General features: G+C 42.4%; 1 protein-coding gene across 4 annotated transcripts in view; it reads right to left on the reverse strand.

Moving 5' to 3' along the window:
• DDX31 (DEAD-box helicase 31) overlaps positions 1 to 19,186 on the reverse strand; it is a 51,015-nt gene that overhangs the window by 6,079 nt on the left and 25,750 nt on the right. For 3 of the 4 annotated variants that reach the window (XM_075055526.1, XM_075055527.1, XM_075055525.1), the window contains 3 exons: positions 16,512 to 16,593; positions 10,325 to 10,436; positions 4,811 to 4,991 (listed from right to left, as the gene is read on the reverse strand). In XM_075055526.1, coding sequence (XP_074911627.1) covers positions 4,811 to 4,991; positions 10,325 to 10,436; positions 16,512 to 16,593 — 375 coding nt within the window. The remainder of the gene's footprint in view (positions 1 to 4,810; positions 4,992 to 10,324; positions 10,437 to 16,511; positions 16,594 to 19,186) is intronic. The other variant, XM_075055528.1, reaches the window with a different exon arrangement.

A 19,186-nucleotide genomic window follows, 5' to 3' on the forward strand; every position in this document is an offset into this window, starting at 1 on the left:
ACACGACAGTAATAAAGGGCACTGCTGCATGCAGATAACAATCAGATGAATTTTACAATTATAAAACTTTAATTTCATAACAGGACTTTTTTATAACATTATGATGTGGTAAGCAGGACTCATCTATGTCCCTGAACTGCCTTAATGAAGAGTGATGGTGATGTTTGCTTTCACAGCAGCCATGTCTCTTACTCTAATTTTTGGATCTGTTCGCACTCCAGTCCATGAATACATGCTCTTACCTGAGCTCCAGTCTGGCTTTCTAGAGCAGACTGCCCAAATGAAGTGAAATTCCCGGTGGGCAGAATTCCAAACTTGCATTTTGACTAATTAAGTGATATTAGGAAAGCTCTAAATGGCATGCAAAAACTGGCAGGCAAACTGCTTCTAATGATTAGAAAATTGCTGTGCAGGGAGACCCAGCTGCAGCCTTGATTCCCAAGCCCTGTCAATAGAAGCATTAGTCTTTCCAAAATTGTCAATGCCAAGACATTCAGAAGTGGAATCAAGGATACGAGGCAGGAGAGAAGGTGAAAGGCTACTAGTTTTCACCCAAAGGAGACTGTTGCCCTAGCCATACAAACCAGGACACACAGTGTTGCAAGGTATATTGCCCACCAGGAGTCTAATTCTATCTGACCACTAAATGCTGAAGAATGAATTAGCACAATAATTTTGCAGCCAAAACCTTAAGGGCATCATGATATCCATATTCAGAGCAATGGCAGTGTAATAATGATGTAAATCAATCCCCTCAAACAGAAGCACCCTGGACACCTATTCTTGACCCCATTTTAGTTAAGGGTTGGACTTAAAACTCTGAAGCATGAGCGGATTTTCACCTCAATTTTTATACTCACTTTTTGCACATGCTGTAGCAACCATGAATGTGTGTGATACTCATACGTAAATTCAATCTCTCTGAGCATTTCTGGCATCAGAGACATCCTGCAGCAATGAGTTCCACAGAATCCATCGAATGTAAAGATTTACCTCTTTCTTTTTAATGGCTTGAATTCACAAACAAGGCAAATTAAGTTGCAACTCCTCATTGCAGTGAAACCCTTTGGGGACATACACAAGTCTTCCAGAGTTCAAAAGGAGAAAACACACCACCATCCACCACAGAATCCCAGAACCACACCCCCCCCCATCCAAAATGCAAAAGACTGAGTAGCACAGGGATGCTTGGTGGAATGGAATGGCAATAGGTCTTTAGCATCTGCATTGTGAAAGAGTCAAAAGACATGTCTATCTGGCATGTCAGCTACTTCCTGTGCATGCTGCTTCTCTGCAGTGAACGAAAGACAGTTAATCCCTCAATGGAAGCGGGATCAGCTTCCTTGCATCTACCCTTCAGTAAAAGCATGAGCCCAGACACTTACTAAGCTGGTGTACTGTAACTTAATATACAGTATCCGGTTCATGTGCTCATCTCTTAAATACAGCATTTCAACTTTCAAAAAAAAAAAAACAAACCCAAAAAACCTCCAAACCCACAAGCAATTATTTTTCCATCTTCGAATCAGGTTTTGCAAGAACCACTACAGCTAAGGGGACAGTTGGTTTGCACAAAGAGGTTTAAAAAAAATACATGAAAGTTTTACATGTGCATTCAAGAGAGGGCTGCTTCCACATTTCAGCACTGAACTATCACACACCTGGCTGCTCTGTCCTCCTGTCTCACCTTCCCCAAGCGGGCTCTCTAAGGAGGCGCTAAGCACAAAAGGAGACTTAAAAAGAAATGAAAAGTTTTCTTTGTCCTCTTAAGGAAACATTTAATGATTGCTGTTACCCCACTTTCAACCTGGAGTGCCTGTTCTTTATTCTCTGGGCAGGTGCTGAGAGATGAGGCTTTAGTGAGCAGACTGATTAAAAACAAGTATCGGATGTTTGGAGACAATGTGTAATACGACAACCAACACTCATGGCATCACGTGAGAAATATAATTAAAAAGATTGCTCTGTGACTAGGCTGTTATAATTTCAAGCCTTGCATTTTACAATTAAAAACCATTTGTCTTCTAAATGGCAGGGTAAATTCTGCTTTCTGCTTTGTCAGTGTGAAATCAAAAGCAATTGTCTGTAAGTTAACAGCACTACCTTGAATTTAGACTAGTGGAGACTGAATTTGAATCTATATTCACTTTCTCTAAACTATCCTATAAATACTAATATATCTTCTCTCTCTGTTTTTTTTTGGTTGGTTTGTTTGTTTTTAGCGCACACAGAGAAAGTTGATTAGAAACAAGTTTCATAGGCAAGAATAATTGTTGCATGTCACAACTTTGGCTATTTCTGCAGGGTCTTAACTTTCCAGATGCTCCCAGATTTGAAATCTGGAGCTTGAGCCGTGACAAACCTGTGCAAAGTCTGCCCACTTTCCTTGAGCTGCAATTATATGTTCCACGTGCAAATGAGCTTTCAAATCACTCTCAGACCATTTGTTCTAACACCTCCACATCCCCCAACCCCACGTGTCCTGTGCATAAACTACCTACTGTATCTTGAGCTTGTCTGTACTATAATAGGATGAAGACTTGGGGAGGAGGAACGCTGTCTAAAAGAGGTTCGTAACAAGGGAAAAAGTAGCTCTAACAGAGTAGCAACATCATAGGAACAGAGAGAGGCATTGTTGCAGGCCAAGTAATCCTATGACACGCTACTGTCAGTCATAGCTTGACACCCTGCTGGGCCAGCAAGACATCAAAGCCCACCCCATACCATCTTACATGCTCTTTATCGGCTAATCAGGCTATTCTTCCTGAAATAAAGCTCCGTTAAATCCCCTGCTCACAGGGGCATTCCCATCCTGTTGCCCATCTGCTGGTGAGGGTCAGCTGAAGCAGGAGGCAGATCAGTGGCCTGTCCCTGGTGGCTTCTCAAAGCAGGACAATGCGGTCTCCAACTTTTTATTTTAAAATCCCTTCCCCTTGCATTTTTTTTTTTTCCCCAAGATATGTACATGTGCAAGAGATGTCACCAGCCCAGGAACAATTATGGGGATTAGTGCTTTAATTGCATGGCTAACGTTTGCTAAAGGAGTTTACAGCAACAACTACGCGGAAAGAGTCACAACTGATACTGATAAAATAAAAAAGATTTTCCTCCTTTGGACTATTGCAGAGATTTTACTGGCAAGCCAGAGGTTTGTATCCTGCTGTTGTGCTAGGGAAGACAGCGAGCCCTTAACATTGTAATCTCAAAAGGGAGGATTATTTATCCTGTGGAACCAACTCAGAGTAGCTAGGATCAGACGTACTGAGCACCTTCAGCTCCATTTCAAGCAGAAAAGATGATTCAGGGCTCTGCTCCTCCAGAAGCATCAGGGAGCATCAAATTCCTTATACAGGAAAGGAGTACCCAGGAACAGTCCTGTCCACACAGCAGAGCAGGCAAGCAGAGGCACAAGTCTGTAGAATGATAATTTCTACCAACAGATCTGCCTTTTGATTTGGGCTTGTACTTCTGTAACTACAGTCGATTGTATAATTAATAACTAAAAAAATACACTGCAGTCCTCCCCTTTCCTTCAGGTACTAAGCTAATGTCGTCTTAGGGAGAATAAGCAGTCCAAGCTGCAGCTGACCATTCTGAGAGGACGGACACAATTTGTCCTATGGCAAATCTGACAGCCAGAAAAATACTGGCAGAACTGCAGGAGAAAGCCTACAAAAGACTGCCTGTCTAGTGTAGAAAAGGTGATAAAAAAGGCCAGAGGAGGCCACAGAAGGCCTTTAAAGACAGTAAGACACATACTTTGCTCCTGATACAGTGGTATTTGTCAAGGCCAGGAAGGAAGAGACTATCTTGTGAGATAAAGCAACACTCATACAGCCTTGCTCATAATGCACAAGACAGTCAACTTCAAATTTGAGAAGTGAAAAATATTAATTTCTCTGCTATTTCCTTGATGCTTTTATCGTCCCGTGCCCTACACTAACAGCAAGTACTTATGAGCACAGCTGTACCTGTGAGAGCATTTCCCTAGACAGGTATGAGGACAAAGAGTTGCTACTGCAGTTGATCCTGAGCCAGGGATCATAGCTCTCTGTAGGACCGTGTGACTGGGAGTGGGGATGCGAATGGAAAAAATCTGGCAGCTTCTACTATGGAGGTGCTTGGCCATGACAACAGGACTGCTGGTGGAGCTCTAGCAATCAAGACCTGCACAAAAATGTGAACTACTCCAATATATGGGAAGTCTCATGCTTTGCCCTGGAACACTGCCTGTACCTTTCCTCATCCTTCAAGGTAGCTCTTGTGTGAAGTATAAATAAATAAAAGTCAGACTGTTTCTGCTCATAAGACTCATAGAAAATCGTGTTTTTCAAGTGCTCTGAAAATGGAAAAACTGCAGGAAAACCCAGGCTGGTCTCTATAGGTGCATCTCCACACTTAGCAGCTTCCTTCAAGAAAAAGCATCTTTATCAGAAGTCAAACTACAAAGCGAGCTGCTTGGTTTTGTTTTGTTTGTTGTTTTTTTTAAACTGAATTCCCACTCAAATGGTTCAAGCAAGTTGGTTTAATAAATGTAATTTTTAGGCCCTCTAAAGCCATTAGAAAGAGGGGAATGAAACAACAGCTCAGAGAGCAATGCAACCTAAGCCAATGGCATGATTTAGCCTCTCGGGACCAATCACATGTGACCTGCCCATGGCAGGGGGGTTGGAGTAGATGATCTTTGAAGGCCCCTTCCAACCCAAACCATTCTATGATTCCTGGAGCAAGCACAACAACCTTGAGGAATAAAGCACACCATAGTTTGTCATGTGGTGTTCCTTGGCTCAGGAGCATCAAGTTGGCCTACCTTTTTGGTCTTGGTTTGGTTTTCTTTTTTGAGCCTGCAGCTGGAAGAGCAGTCAGGTTCTGGGGGGCATCTCTCAGACCAAAGCTCTTGGCCACATGACCCAGGTGGAGAGATTTGACATGGAAGATGTGCTTGAGGTTCCTGGGATAGGTGGTGTAGGCACAAAGGAAAGACTGCATTGCTGAGGGGGGAAAAAAATAAAAAGTCAATTCTGTTTACTACTGCATTTTTTTATATATATATATACTTAAAGATTCAGCTGTTCCAGCTGAAAGGACATTGGTCTTGTCCTTTGGGACACCTTCTGGTCAGCAGCTGGTAGAAAAGGTTGGCATGTTAAAAATCTGTGAAGGTTGTATAGTACAAGTACAATCCCAAAAGGAGAAGGTAGGTGGTGGAGAAGCTTTAGGAACTGAAACAAAGCTACATTAAGTTGCATTAGGTTTGCCTCTTGCAAGGATACCCTTTCTGCCAGAAAGCGTGATGTTTGTAGCACATCTCACAAGAAGAGTCATTGACATCAAATGGTAGCAGATAAGGGGAGAGAGGGAACAGAGATACAGGGATGAACAGAGGGAAAGAGAAGCATGGAGATGGCATAGGAAGACTCCTCCGGTATTACAGTCCCAGTAGTCCATGCATTTTTCACCAGTTACTAGCTAGTCCCTTATAAATATCTGAGAGCCAGATGGATTTCCTGACTCATCATCACACTGAGAACAGAGCTCACCTTCTCAAAAGGGAAAAATAATAGAATTGTGTGCAAATTTCCCTTCACATCTTTATATTCCTGTAATGCCCTTCCCTCAGGGCTCATTGCTCTAAAGACGATCATCCACTAATATGAACACTACCACTGCTCTTCCATGTACCTGTAACATTAACTACACCCAGGTTGTCCTCTCTGCTATGGGGAATACAGGGACTTTTGGAAAGAAAACTCTACAGCTCAGAAAATGCCTCCCTTCAATCCCCTGCTGCTCCTCTGCTTGCTAAACCTCCTGTGTCCCCCCAGCCCTCACTCCAACCACCACCTACATTTTTCCCCTCCCTCTCCACCCCTGACAGCAGCAAGCTCTAAACTCTAACCTCTCCTGCCCTTGCCTGTTGAGCCACTGGACCAGCAAGTTTGCCCACAGCTTATGTCTAATCTCTTGGCAGCAGCCAGAGATTGGAGTTTATGAACAGTAATAAAAATGTCATTTTAGCAGATCAGCTCCTGGAAGGACCCAGGGAATCCATCAAAGCTCTGTTTACTGAGTAAAGCGAACTCCTTTTCCCAATCGATGAGAAGAAAAGATTGAGTTTTTTGCACCTTCTTCCCAATTTCACAACGCTTCTCTTATAGAGGCATCTGAGCATCAAGAGACCTGTGTTTTCCCCAAAAGATAATGCTAAATTCCAAATACCCCATTTGGGTGTCTCATTTGAAGGTCATCCTTCTGAGGGCTTACAAACCATCTCAAATACTCTCAAAAACCCTATTCTGCTGCTTTTTTTCATAAAGTTATTGGTCAAATTCACCTGCTATGAGAAGGTGTAATTCTTCAAAGGGAAGAATATGAACTTGCTCCCGCTCCGAATTTGGTCCCGTTGGAGCCAATATAGCTGTCTTTCTCGCAGCATTTGAAATGGTTGATACTAAAGATCCTGTTATTATGAAGGTTGAGTTCACCTCCCACAGTTCTCCAGATAGGAGAGGCTGCTGGTACTAACTCCCCAGATCAGAGTTAGAGAATCAAAGTGTCAAAGACACCCCTCTTCCCAAAGTCCTGCCAGACAACTGTCAGATTCAGTCCCAAGCTGAGCATGCAAAACCAGGGAGAGCTGCAAGACACTAACCCAAAGCTGAACTAACAGCCTTGCTGTACCAGCAGGTTGAAACCACAGCTCATGCAACTGTTTTACCTCTCAGGAGCTCAGAGCTGCTAATGTTCATTACAGCACCCATGAGATTTAAATGAAGACCTTTGTGAGTGTGATTCTTTTTTAAATCTTTACTATCAGGTCTTTAAACCTCTCAGTGTTGCCAGAGCCATGTTTTCCAGATTTTATGTTCAATTACAGTGGCCAGATATTAAAAGCTTTTTTTTTTTTTAAAGTTGAAATTTTTTTATAATTTTGTGATCAAAGAAAGCGAGCTTTACGAAAACAACTAAAAAAGACTGATAACAGTGCTGGTCAGGCCATAATTCACATAAAGGCTACCTCATCTTAACACCACAGAAGCAAACTGCCTGAGCTGTTACAGTTTTTGCAAGACCAGCAAGAGTCTAGGCAATGTCCGGGATGGGATTCAGACTTGTACTCATGTAAGAGAGTGGATTTAGATTGGTCCTTTGCACCTGTGCATCCCCACTTTTCTATAGGAAATGCTAGTGTGGAAAGTCAAAGGAAAAAAACAGAGCGCTACATATGATGGAGATTAGGTAAGTTGGTTTGTTGGTTTTGTTTGTTTGTTTGTGCTTTTTTTTTTTTTTTTTTTTTTTTAAACAGGGGACAAGAGGGTAATGACATATGAAAGTGAGACAGGTGACATAACCTGTTCACCAAGCTCTCAGCTGGCAGCCAGTTCCCAGTGCTGGCCCCAGAGCACAGCCTCAGCCGCATGGCTGGATAAACCAGTGGAGGCATTTTGCCAATGTACAGAGCATGTGGGAACGGGAAGGAAGAACACACCAAAACTGCCATGGATTCAAGCATTGTGCCACAGCAGTGGGCTCCTGTAACTCTGCTGACCCTCTCGACACATGAGCTGAGGACAGAAAGAACGAGGCAAAATGCTCAACTACTGGCTATAAAATGGGGAGACACAGAGGAGAAAAGCAGGGTTTGCTTCCTTACCCTTTCTGTAACCCCAGTGGCACGAAGGATCAGAGTCTCCTGAGCTCCATCTGTCCCCACAGCTCCAAAACAGAGTACTTATCACCATGCAACCCTTCGGATGAGAGTCCTCCATTTCCCAAAAAGGGCTCCACATTTCATGAGATTCATCTTTCAGGTAGCAGGGCCCAGCCATACCCCTCCTCCCACCCATCTTACTGCTGATCAGTCAATCAAGTTTGAAGGGCAGCACCTTCACTGAACCATTTGATTTGAGTTTGGAAAACACGGGACCAAGAGGCAGAAGGGGTGGGCAGGGAGCCACTCGCCTTTTGAAAGCAGGCTGCAGTGAAAACACTGCTTATTAACATTGACTAGGTCAGAAAATGGGGAAAAAGAGAAAAAGAGAGAGAAACAAATGCATCTCTGGCACAGTTTCCAATTGATTGTCTGCCATGAAAGCAAAAGCCAGCTGCCATGTTAATTATTCATGATGCCTGGCGCAGAGGGGAGGAAGAAGGGGCTTATGGAAGCCACTCAGCAGTGGAAAATTTGCATATGTAGATAGCAGAGTAGGAAAAAGAGGTGGAGTGTTCCTGTACAAGATAAATGGGATGAACAACATTTCAGCATTTCCTGATATATCTTCTGTACTTCTTGTCTGTGGCTAAAAGTTATTAGTGCTGAGGTCAGCAACAAGTGTGCGTGGGGTGGGACGGGGTAGGGTATTTGTGTGCACACAGTGACACATGCTGTATAGAGAGAATTTTTAAGTGTGGCTGGAGCCATTCAGTTATTCTCCCTGCCACAGTCATTTCAGGTTAGAAGTTCACATGGGGTATAAGGAATTCCAGGGGAGCTACAAGAAGCTAATTCATGCAGAATCAAGGATTTGATGATATTAGTTACATGCTCTGAGACTGTGGACTTAAAAGTGCAGCTATAAAAGTAATTACACCAGTCAAGTAGCACAACACACCTGGAAATGGGTGCAAGCAAGCCACTTGTATAGCAAGCCTCTAACACTTTCGCTGTAGGAGAAAGGTATTTTGAAACCCTGAGGAAAAAAAACCATCAGCACTGCAACTGTCGGGGGGGGGGGGTGTGAGAATCAGTACAGTGACGTGCAGTGGCAGGGGGTAGAGCAGAGTGAAACAGTAGGATTTCAAAACCCATCAGTACGGCCATGCATCATTAAAAGCATGTAGAATAAAGTTGGATAAGCAGGTTATTATACTAGGAGCTCTAGTTGTTCTATGTCATCACTTAACAAGTTCGTACAACATTCAGAAAAGAACAGCACCTTTGACCTCTTGAACAATCACTTCTCATGATTCCAAACAATTTTAATGCTGAACTTAACTTCTACCTTGAGAACAGCCCTCCCTTATCCAGTTTCTGTGATGACACTGTACAGCTCGAAGGCCAATTTCCCCATTTGGTTTTGGACCCCTTAGTATGTGACTTATATAAGTTTAGCACATATGGTACACTTGTACGCACATGCATACAGCAGGTATGTACAACAGTAAACAGAAATGATGTAGACCATTAAAATTCATCTAATCAGGATGCCTTTATCCAAACCTAACTGGAAACGCTGCAGAACTGAAATCAACAGGAATTCCACGCAAGCTTAGACAGCAGGATTTGACTCAGATCAAAGTGACAAATGAAGTGAAAAAGAAAACAATCAGGAAGGGAGACATGTGGGAAGAGGAGACTCAAAAAAAGGGGAAAGGCTCTAGTCCTATATATTGTGAACAAGAGTAGTTTAGTCTCTTGCATTTTGTGGACTTGTCTCAATATTTAATAACCAAATTCCAAATAATCGTCAAGGACCTTTGGGGCCTGACTTCCCACATTCCCTTTACAACAGCTATTCAGTTTCCAGGTGGACCCAGATAAGCCTTACTGGGCAACAGAACAGTACATAGAAGAGGGGTGCCTACATTGCACCACCTTTTTTGGCTCCTCTCAGGAGACTGCTTAGTGTGTCTTTTCCTACCACATCCCTGGCAAGTTTTTAATCTTTCCCCCAAATCCACCTTCCTCTGGATTTTCCAAACTGAGAAGCAGAAGGGAAGAGTTTCTTGTACTGCTCAGTGACAAATGCTGTGCATTCTGCTTGGCAAAGATGGGAGATCAAATCCCAGATTTGCACCTCGCTACAATTATTGTTAAATCCACCCCAGTTTTTCCTCTTCCTGCTTTTTTGAGTAGTTGCCCTCTCTTTCATTTTTCTCCCATCCCACACAACAACCTCCAGACTAAGATCCTTGCCTGTTAAGAGTTGCTCCCAAGGCATCCTGTCTTACAGGCTTCAAATTCATCCCTGGTGTAAACTGAAAGCATCTAATGGGTACTGCACCAGGACGTGGTTAAGCAGGTCACCCATGACCTTCCCAGCATAAGACACATAATCTATTCGCTCATGCGATTGGGTCAGAGCCCTTGGATGTGAATCCTATCGAAAGCCAAGATTAAACCTCATTTGCACGTAATATGGGAATGCAAGAAATTAACATTTAATATCATCACAAAGCCTTCTGGGCCCATCTCAACCCCCTACAGAGCCCAATGGCCCCAAAATGTTTCTTCCAGGCCTTTTCCCTGAAGCTCTCCCCCAGAAGAAAATCTTGGCAGCTTATACGAACCCTTCTGGAATAAACTGAAAAGAAATGCACTGACCTTTCTTTGCCCACCGGACAGTCCCCTCGCTGGAGTGAACGTAATTTTCAAATTTTGTCTGCAAGACTGTGGCCCGCTCCCGGACTTCCTGAGGGTCCGTGCCACAGGATTTCTACAAGGCAGTAGGAGGATTAGAGGAAAGAGAGAATTTGAGTCAGGAATAATGAAGCAGTTTACAATAGATTTAATAACAGTAAAATCACACAGTAACCACCCAGGGGCCAACAAAGGTAATCCTCTCAATATTACTAGAGAAAAAAAAATATAGATAAAGATGTTAAAGTCAAAGCAGCAAGTGAGTGCTGTGTGCTGAGGAGAGCAAATCAGTTTTAATTCTGTGTTTTCTAACATCTATCACATATCTTTTTCCCTCGCTCTTTTTTTTTCTTTTCTTTTCTTTCCCTCCTCTCCCTCCCCGCGCCCAATTCAACAGGCCAGATACCACTGCTTGTATCCATTGGAGTTATTTGGAATAATTCCCCCAGACTCTGTGCTAACAGTTTTAGACTGGTGTTGCAAGTTCCCCTGTACAGTTCCCCAAAACACCTGGCCTGTTCTTGGCAGTCATGGGGCAGGAGATCTACATTCACCCCCAAGCTCCAGAGAATGGACCAAATTCAGTACCTGTGAACAAAGCCAACTAAATGAACTTCTCACTGTTGATGCCTACATGAAGTTTTCTCACTGTCAACAAGTTATACTTAACTGGAACTGCCATCACGTGGTTCCTCTAGAATAAGACAAGTCCCTTGCACCAAAGGCATGACAGAAGAAACTTCCTCAGACCAAAAGGGCAATTTTGCATGTGCTCAAGCTTCTCCAGAATCAGACTGTAGGATGCAGTTCAGGAAATGGAAAACAAACACTCCTGGGAGCAAGCTGTTACTGGGAGGAGAAGAGAGGCTGTCTCTCTTTCTAAAGTACCCAGGCAGAGAAAGGAAATGTAAACAAGAAAACAAGAGAATTTTTGATGGAAAGTTGACAGCAAAGTGCAAAGCCAAGCATCCATGGATGTGAACCTCTCCCAAGAAGGGACTACAGTTCTCAAAAGCTACTCAGACAGGAACCAGCATCCAAGTCCAAGTGCCAGATCCAAGGCAGTAACTTGATACTGGTCAAGCCCCTCATCTGACCAGGGCTGACTGAAAACAAACATCCAGCTCCCACGATTCTGTACTAGGCCTGTGCCAAGGCAACAATCCTGTTGTTCCTCCCCGGTAGATTTGCATGCTAATGCTGCAAATCCCTCCCTCGCTCGCAGCTGCGAGCACCACCTCTGCACTGCTGCCAGTCCAGGGGAACCATACCACACTGACACTGCGAACCTCAGTGATCGTGGAAGGCAGGCAATGCTGCTGGCACCCTACACAAAATGTTTTGCTGACCCAGATCTGCCACTCTATAACCTAACAGCAAATCTGCCCAGAGACAGACCTCGAATGTAGTCTGAATTCCCTGCACAGTGCCTTCTTTTGAACTCAGGATCCCACAGCTTCCAGCCACTGGGTTATTCTTCAACAAAGCAAACACACACGGGGACCAGAGTTCCTGCTCACTCACTACCTGGACTAACTGTCCATCCACATTTCCAAAGGCAACAGTGGGTATTTTACAGCTACATGAAGAGTCTCCCAGATTTCTGGTCTCTCTGCTGTCTGCCTCCCAATCCACTCAAGAAAGACTCAAAACACAGCTTGTTTCACTGACGCCTTTTAGTTTGACTTAGCATGTGCCTATTAATCAGTTGAGACAGTCTGCAGTCGAGGGGCCTCTGTAAAGGTTTAATAAACTACAAGTGGTGCTGCCTCCCCAAAGTGGACACTCATTGCTGTGACTAACAAGTTTCCATTGACGTGAAACATAAAACTTTCTTGGCCCGCCTGCTCCTCCTAGCCCCCATCATTTTTCTTTTGTTAAGCCTCCTGGCAGCACAAAGTGTCACCTTCCCAGCGTTTTTTAATATGAATGTGAAATTAGTGAGGCTTGCCCTTTCCCCTGGCGGACAGAATCCTCTGTTATTAAAAAGTAAAGCACTTTAATAATGAAAACTTTTTCTCTTTTTCCTGTGTTTTAACTGTTTAAAATTAATGAGAAGGGCATAACGGTTGTCAAAGCGATATTGAAAGCCGGGTAGCCAGGACCGAATAAGCACGAAAATCCCTCCAGAGTGTTAAATAAACAGTGCTTCAGCCCCCTCTGAATCCCTCTGTTGGTTATTGTATACATTCTGTAACAGCACTCAGAATAGATCTGAGCACCGGGGAGGCAGAAAGGTTTCAGAATTCCAATAAAGGCCTCAAATTAAAGACAGCCTGGTGCGAATTCCAGGAGAAAATTAAAGAGACCTCAAGCTTAAGTGACAGGTGACTTGCTTCTGTGTCACAACTGTCAGGGGATTTAGTGATAATATGGCAATATATTACAAAGGACTTTTCTTATTCCCCCCTTTAGGTTTCAAAATGAGGCATCTCTTCTTCCTGGTGCTGGGGGGGGGGGGGGGCGCGGGCGGGGAAGGGAAGAGAAAAAAATGAGGGATAAAAAACCTAGGTGCATAATTTCCAAAGTGTGAGGTCAGTCCAAGAGAAATAAATGTAAAAAAGCAAATGGCAGGAAACATAATGTACTCTGAAAACAGCTTCTCCCCTCCTCCCATCTCCACCTTGTCTTTTATCCCCTTCAGCCCCTTGAGACAGATCTCATTTTAAAATTGCCCCCTAATGGGCATGAAAAAAAATCTGTGTTTGATTCCTGCCTTCCAGGGAGGTTCATCTAAAAAAAAAATATAATATATATACACAATAATAATAAAAAAGTAAATCTAAATTTAAAACTGACTCAGAGCCAAACTGTGAAAATAGAATGTGCACACTATGTGAGTGTCTGAACAGATCAAATAAAATAGTGCTACTGGAAGTGCACTGGAAGCCATCCTGTATGCTTTACTCACACAAGCAAGCTTTAATCCTGCTTGTATCCTGGTTCGGGTGAACAGGACAATTAATTTGAGACCTTACACATTTTTCCAAGACCCAAAACATGAAAGCCTACCCCAGAGGTTTGCTTGATCTACTCTCCATCTAGATGAATTCGTTACATCTGTTAAGTAAGAAGCATTATTACCCTTACAGAGAATAGTGGGATAGGAGAACTTTTTCTACCTTGTGTTTGCTTAAAGCCTGTTCTTGCAGATCGCTAACAACTAGCATATGACTGTGATCAATAACAGTATCTATAAGCTAAAAGAAGAAATAGGCCTGGATGCAATGTTATTTAACTGGTTTGAGGCATCGGGGTACTCCCACAAACACCAACTACACCAGGAAAAGACATACTTATGTCCTTCAGAAGAAGGAAACTTACGATTATCGATTATAAAGACTGCAGCTTTTAGGTTTGAGAGGTTGGGAATAAGTACTGAAAGCTTCTGATTTCATTAAGGTAATATGTTTAATGGGAGAAGGAATTGAAACACCATAAAACTAGACAGAGGTAGAAAAGTTCTTTCCTAAAACAGTAAAAAAAAAAAAAAAAAAAAAAGGACAGGAAAAAAAGCACGAAAAAGCCAGGCTGTAACATCTCCCGCTTCCATTAGACTTCAAAACAAAATGAAGGATTTTGTTTTAATAACAACTTTTTACTAACCTCCACACACCTTCTCTAGAACTCACCAAGTCCCCCTGCCCCCCTCCATAAAAGTTGAAAGACCAAATTTATTCTCTTTGTAGGCAGGTGAACATTCACACACCCAGACATAGCCACATATATATTTTATATACCTAAATATAAAATATACATTTTACAGGCACTTCAGCTTGCTCCCTGGCTGCACACAGAAGCCCAAAAAATACGTGTTCCAACATGGTACTTATAATGGACTTCAGTTGAGGCAATGAGAACCGAAGAGCATTATAATGAGGTTCCTGTGTGCACGACTATAATATGTACATGACTCAATGCATGAAGAGCTGATGAGCAAAGCTAACACTCTCCAATGGCAACATCACAAACGGATCAGGTTCAGCTCCTCCTAACAAGACCTCAATCACTCTCTGTCCTATACAATGTCCCATTGCATTCCCAGCTTATTGTACTGTCTTTATGGCAAACTTACAGAATTTAAGAGAGATTAACCCTCCTGATAACTTGGAAACATGCCCCTGCAGCTTCTGAGAAAGCAATGCAGACCACTTACAGAGCCTCTGACGGCAATAAAATACAAAGCTAACAAACAGAACGAATCATTGACTGCATTTAATATATTTTTCAAGTAATTCCTGAAGAAGCCTATTTGATATTGACAGAACTACGGTAATTTTCATCTCCATTAAATGATACAGATTTTTTTTTTCCATAAAGAGAAACTCTATTTCTCAGTCCCAATCCTTTCAGTTTCTGAGTCACACAAAAATAGGTTATTCTGTATTTATAAGTTTCTGCAGCAGAATCAGACCATCCTACAGCCAGAGTGGATATATCTCGGCTCCAGTGAAGTCAACAGCAAAATCCCATTCACTTTGATGGCAGAGGGAAAAGAGGAATTCAATCCCACCTTTGACTGCAAGCGAAAGGAACCAGCTCCTTCTGTACATGTACTTGTGTACAGCACCTGGCATGGCAGGGCAAGCCCAGGCATCACTGCTGAGCAAAAACCAGAGCAATAGCTACTTTCAAATATGGTTTGGTTTTATGTGTTGTTTGAAGGAAAGGGAGAAAGACAAAAGAAGAGTATTTAGAATATTCTGTGCTTAGATGTGTAGAGTATTTTACAGTTTGAAAGCATGGTAGAAATACCAATTTGATCAGTCCTGGTAGCAAACAGACTTGTTAGCCTTTTTATTGCTGTTCCAAAGGCAAGGATACAAAGACATTGTGATGTTTAGGTGAGAATTTTCCAAATGGATCAACGATTTTTGAACCTATGCAAGTACTGGGCTCTGACATTTAACAACATTCAGCAGGCATTTTCTTCTGCCACTTTTCAAAAGCCAAATGATAATTTCCTAGAAAGAACATGTTCTCTTTTTTTCCCCCACTTTCCATGAAATAACATTTGTTCTCAAGCCCAGAACACGTAATATTCTGTCTCATGTCAGCAACAAATTTGAAGTGCAATTTCCGCATAAATGTAATTGTTGAAAAACTCTCCAAAGGAACACAAAGTTACCTGCCTATAAGCACATTCAGTAAAAAAGGAAAATATTTATACACAGAAGAACTATTTAAGATAATTTCTGCATTAATAAAGTACAACTAAACTTTTACATATTTGTTGAACGAATTAAGAGGTCATATCCTAGGCACGTTACAGACATTTAAAACATAGGCATTACAGGCTGATTTCAGTGAAAAACTGCAGTAGTGGGAAAGAGCTTTAAATAGAGCTGTATCTCAGATGAGCCACAGATCTGGCTTTCTGCGAAATATAGGGCATGTAGGAAAACTGAACATCTTTCAAAAGCATGTTTACCAAGAACACCACAGTTCATAACAGTCATCTGCAGGAAACAAGAAGGCTCATACATGGTATAACAGAAAGAACGAGCAGGCAAAACAGCAACAAGAGAAAAAAAGAGCATGCTGCATCATGCTTGACACATTCTTGACTTCCATTCAAAATGAGGGTTCTTGGAGGATTTAATTTGCCAGAATGCAGAAATGCCGGAGACATCAATTGCAAATGACTGAATTCTGTGAATTAGCAACTTGAAGGCAGACCCAAAGCCTGCCGAAGTCAATGAAAAGATGCCCGCCAACCAGTGAGCTTTGTTTTAGGCTTCAAGTAAATACAGATAATAAACCCCCCCCTATGTAACACATCACCAAACTTCCTTATTTCTTCAGAGCAGTTTTGTGTCATTTGTGATCTCCAACAGTATTTTAGTGCAAAAAAGCCAAGAAAAACAGAAACATTGGGGGGGGGGGGGAACCCAAAGCTTTTGCAGCCAGAAACCTTCACTGTCTGTTACAAAAATATTTGCTGTAGAGTTAGAAGCAACTGCTTTTTGGGGACAACAGTTTAAAGATTGGACAACTGTGATATAAGGCAGTTCTATAATTATTTGCACTTCTGGATGTCATGGATATACCAAACCTTGTATTGTAAAGATAGAAGCTAAGGGAGGAATGTTTGTGATGTTTCACCAGTAAATGAAAATTGGAGCAATTCCAAATCAGCAGAATAACTCACCTTTCTTCCTGGTCTGTGCAACTTGAAGCGATCATCTTTCATCAGGCTGGATAATACCTTCTCCATCTTTATCTCTGAAATGCTGAAGCAACAAAGACAAATAGTTACCATTTCTCCTACTTTTCAAATATAGCACGTAACAAGCCACAGGCTGATAACGGATAGCAAAAAGATTGAGACTTACATGTTCACTTAAGAATTTATCCCTGAAATACATGAGGTCTTACCCCAGACACTCACTTAGCCACCCTAAAAGTGTAACTATTGTAAAACCTCAACCCCAGCTAGACTGGTGCTTTCACTGGAACAGACACAATTTTACCCATACTCTTTTGCTGTTACAAGTCACCAACACATACTCCAATTCTAACAGAGCATCAAAATAACTGAAAGTCTCCTTGGTTCTCAACCAGAGTAACTCATTAAAGAAAAAATTTAAGCCTTTAATTGTTATTTCTGTTGTTTTTGTAATTTTTCTTTCCTTGCATTGACTGAGAAGCACCAAGACAATTGGGAACCATTTGGTTACATTTTCCACTAAAAGAAACTCAAAACAGAGCTGAAGCAGGTCCTAACATTAATACTTCTTTAGATTTGCTTTATAACTATAAACAGTAAGATCTGTAACCTCCACTTTGAACCCAGAGGGTGTCAAACATTTTATTGTACATTAGACACCATGGGCAGGGAGCAGAAGGTGCCTGCATTCAGTTGCTTGTGCAAGTGTGAGAAAGAGACTAAGACATACACATATGGGCTGGAAAGATGTGCTCCACTTACTTTGCTACTTCTCCTGCATCTTGTCTCCCCAAATTAACCTTCCAGATTCTCTGGAATCAGAGACATTGCTCAACCCTCATTCAAAGGAACAAGTGCTTTGATGTTTACACACATTTGCTTCCACGCATGTTAGCAACCATGCTCCCAAAACGAAAGAGCTAAAGCTAAAGCTGTGTAAAGACACAGCTCCTTCCTCTCATAGTGGCTCAAGCTCAGATAGTAACAACAGGATCCCAAGGAACTCCTCCTATCAAGCCAACTCTCCCACAGCTTCCCTCCCTCTGGTCACATCATCGCTCTTTCCCACAAGATCTTACACCATTCCAACTTCTTGATACACAGCTTGGGTCAAAGCTCAGAGTCACACTTCCTGACGGACACACTCACCCTCCAATTCATTTATAGCTTCAAAAGCCACCTCTGACACCAAACACATGGTTTGATTTCCTTCCCCATTCTGAGAACTCACCTTCCCTCTCATTTGAAGTGTAAAGCCAAACCTGACCCATTAGGGACCCCATAGCATTTTTTTTAAATACAGGAGGCTCAGTCAGCTGTCCTAGCCAGGTTTCACACCGGGCATTTATTTTCATTCTGTCGACTCACATTCCTCCTGTAGATTCAACCAGATGATTTATTCCCCAGTCCTGCTTGCAAGACACTGCTGGGTACTGTTATGGCCCAGATACTGGAAATGCTTACAAACCTGCTTCATTTTAAAGTGACTGGTCCTACTTAGAGATGCATTTACAGGAGACTAGAAATTCTTTGTCCTCTTTAACACTGTCTTGTGGGGCACATGCACACCAGGTGACAATACAGGAACAGCTGTGCAGCTCCAGGCCATTAATATTACAGCTGCATCCAAACTGGGTCCCATTTCCAAGGGAATTACTCAGATGATAAAAGCTGAAGTTTGTGGGCCCAAATTTTCAGCAACAGGCAAAGGTCATCTCTAGGAAAGAGATTCTTCTCCTTTTTATACCAGAATAAATACCATAAATACTGCATGGAAGCCAAGGAGTTCATTTGGGGTTACATCAGTCTAAGGAAGAGAGAAATCTTGGGGGTCCAACAGTTCTCAGACTCCTGAATCTCAGATGGTCAGAAAGATGTATGCAGTTTCTAAAAGGAAGCATTGCTGATATTCTTCAATTTGTAAAGTACAGAAAGAAATTACAACAACAAGGATATCCTCTTTCTTTTCACTCAAAGATCTTTAAACACCTGGCTAGGAGGAATGGACGAATCTTTGCCACACTGTGTAACAGGATACTGTGATCCTCGCCTGTTCCCCAGTCCTTCCCAGTTAAAGCAACAAATACCTTTACTTTTGCAATCTGTCTTGTCAGCCTCAGCCAGCTCACTACCACAACATAAGGAAAGGAAAGGAAAAGAGATGGTTCAGAGAAATAGCCATCCAGCCTGGAAGGTACAGGCCAGTGTGGCCATAAGATATCCTATATGGGAGACAAGCCCCATTGCTGTGCAGCTGGGACTCACGATGTAGCAGATTCCTCCACAGAGGATGGAGAGAAAGGCGGGGGAGCGATGGGGGAGAAAGGGAAACGGAGCATAAAAAAAAAAACCTGAGGATTTCTCTGTTTGGTTTTGAAAAGTATAATAGTAAATTAAAACATAAATGGCAACCACTTAAGCAAAGAGAAAAGTATACCTCCCCATCCCCCCCATAGGTTGCTTTGACACCACTATGAATGAAAACGTCAAACCTTTGACATTGATTTGTCTGAGATGTCACCTCCTCTCCGATCCTCCTCTTGCCTGGTGTGCTGCCAGCTCGTAGCCTAACAGATATGTGAACTTGGTTCACAGCGGGGAGCATCATGTGAGGGGAGCAGGGGAGGGGGGCAAGCACAACCGTACAGAAAGGAAAG

The sequence above is a fragment of the Buteo buteo genome, chromosome 23 (assembly GCF_964188355.1).
Source record: "Buteo buteo chromosome 23, bButBut1.hap1.1, whole genome shotgun sequence".
NCBI classification, from domain to species: Eukaryota; Metazoa; Chordata; class Aves; order Accipitriformes; family Accipitridae; genus Buteo; species Buteo buteo.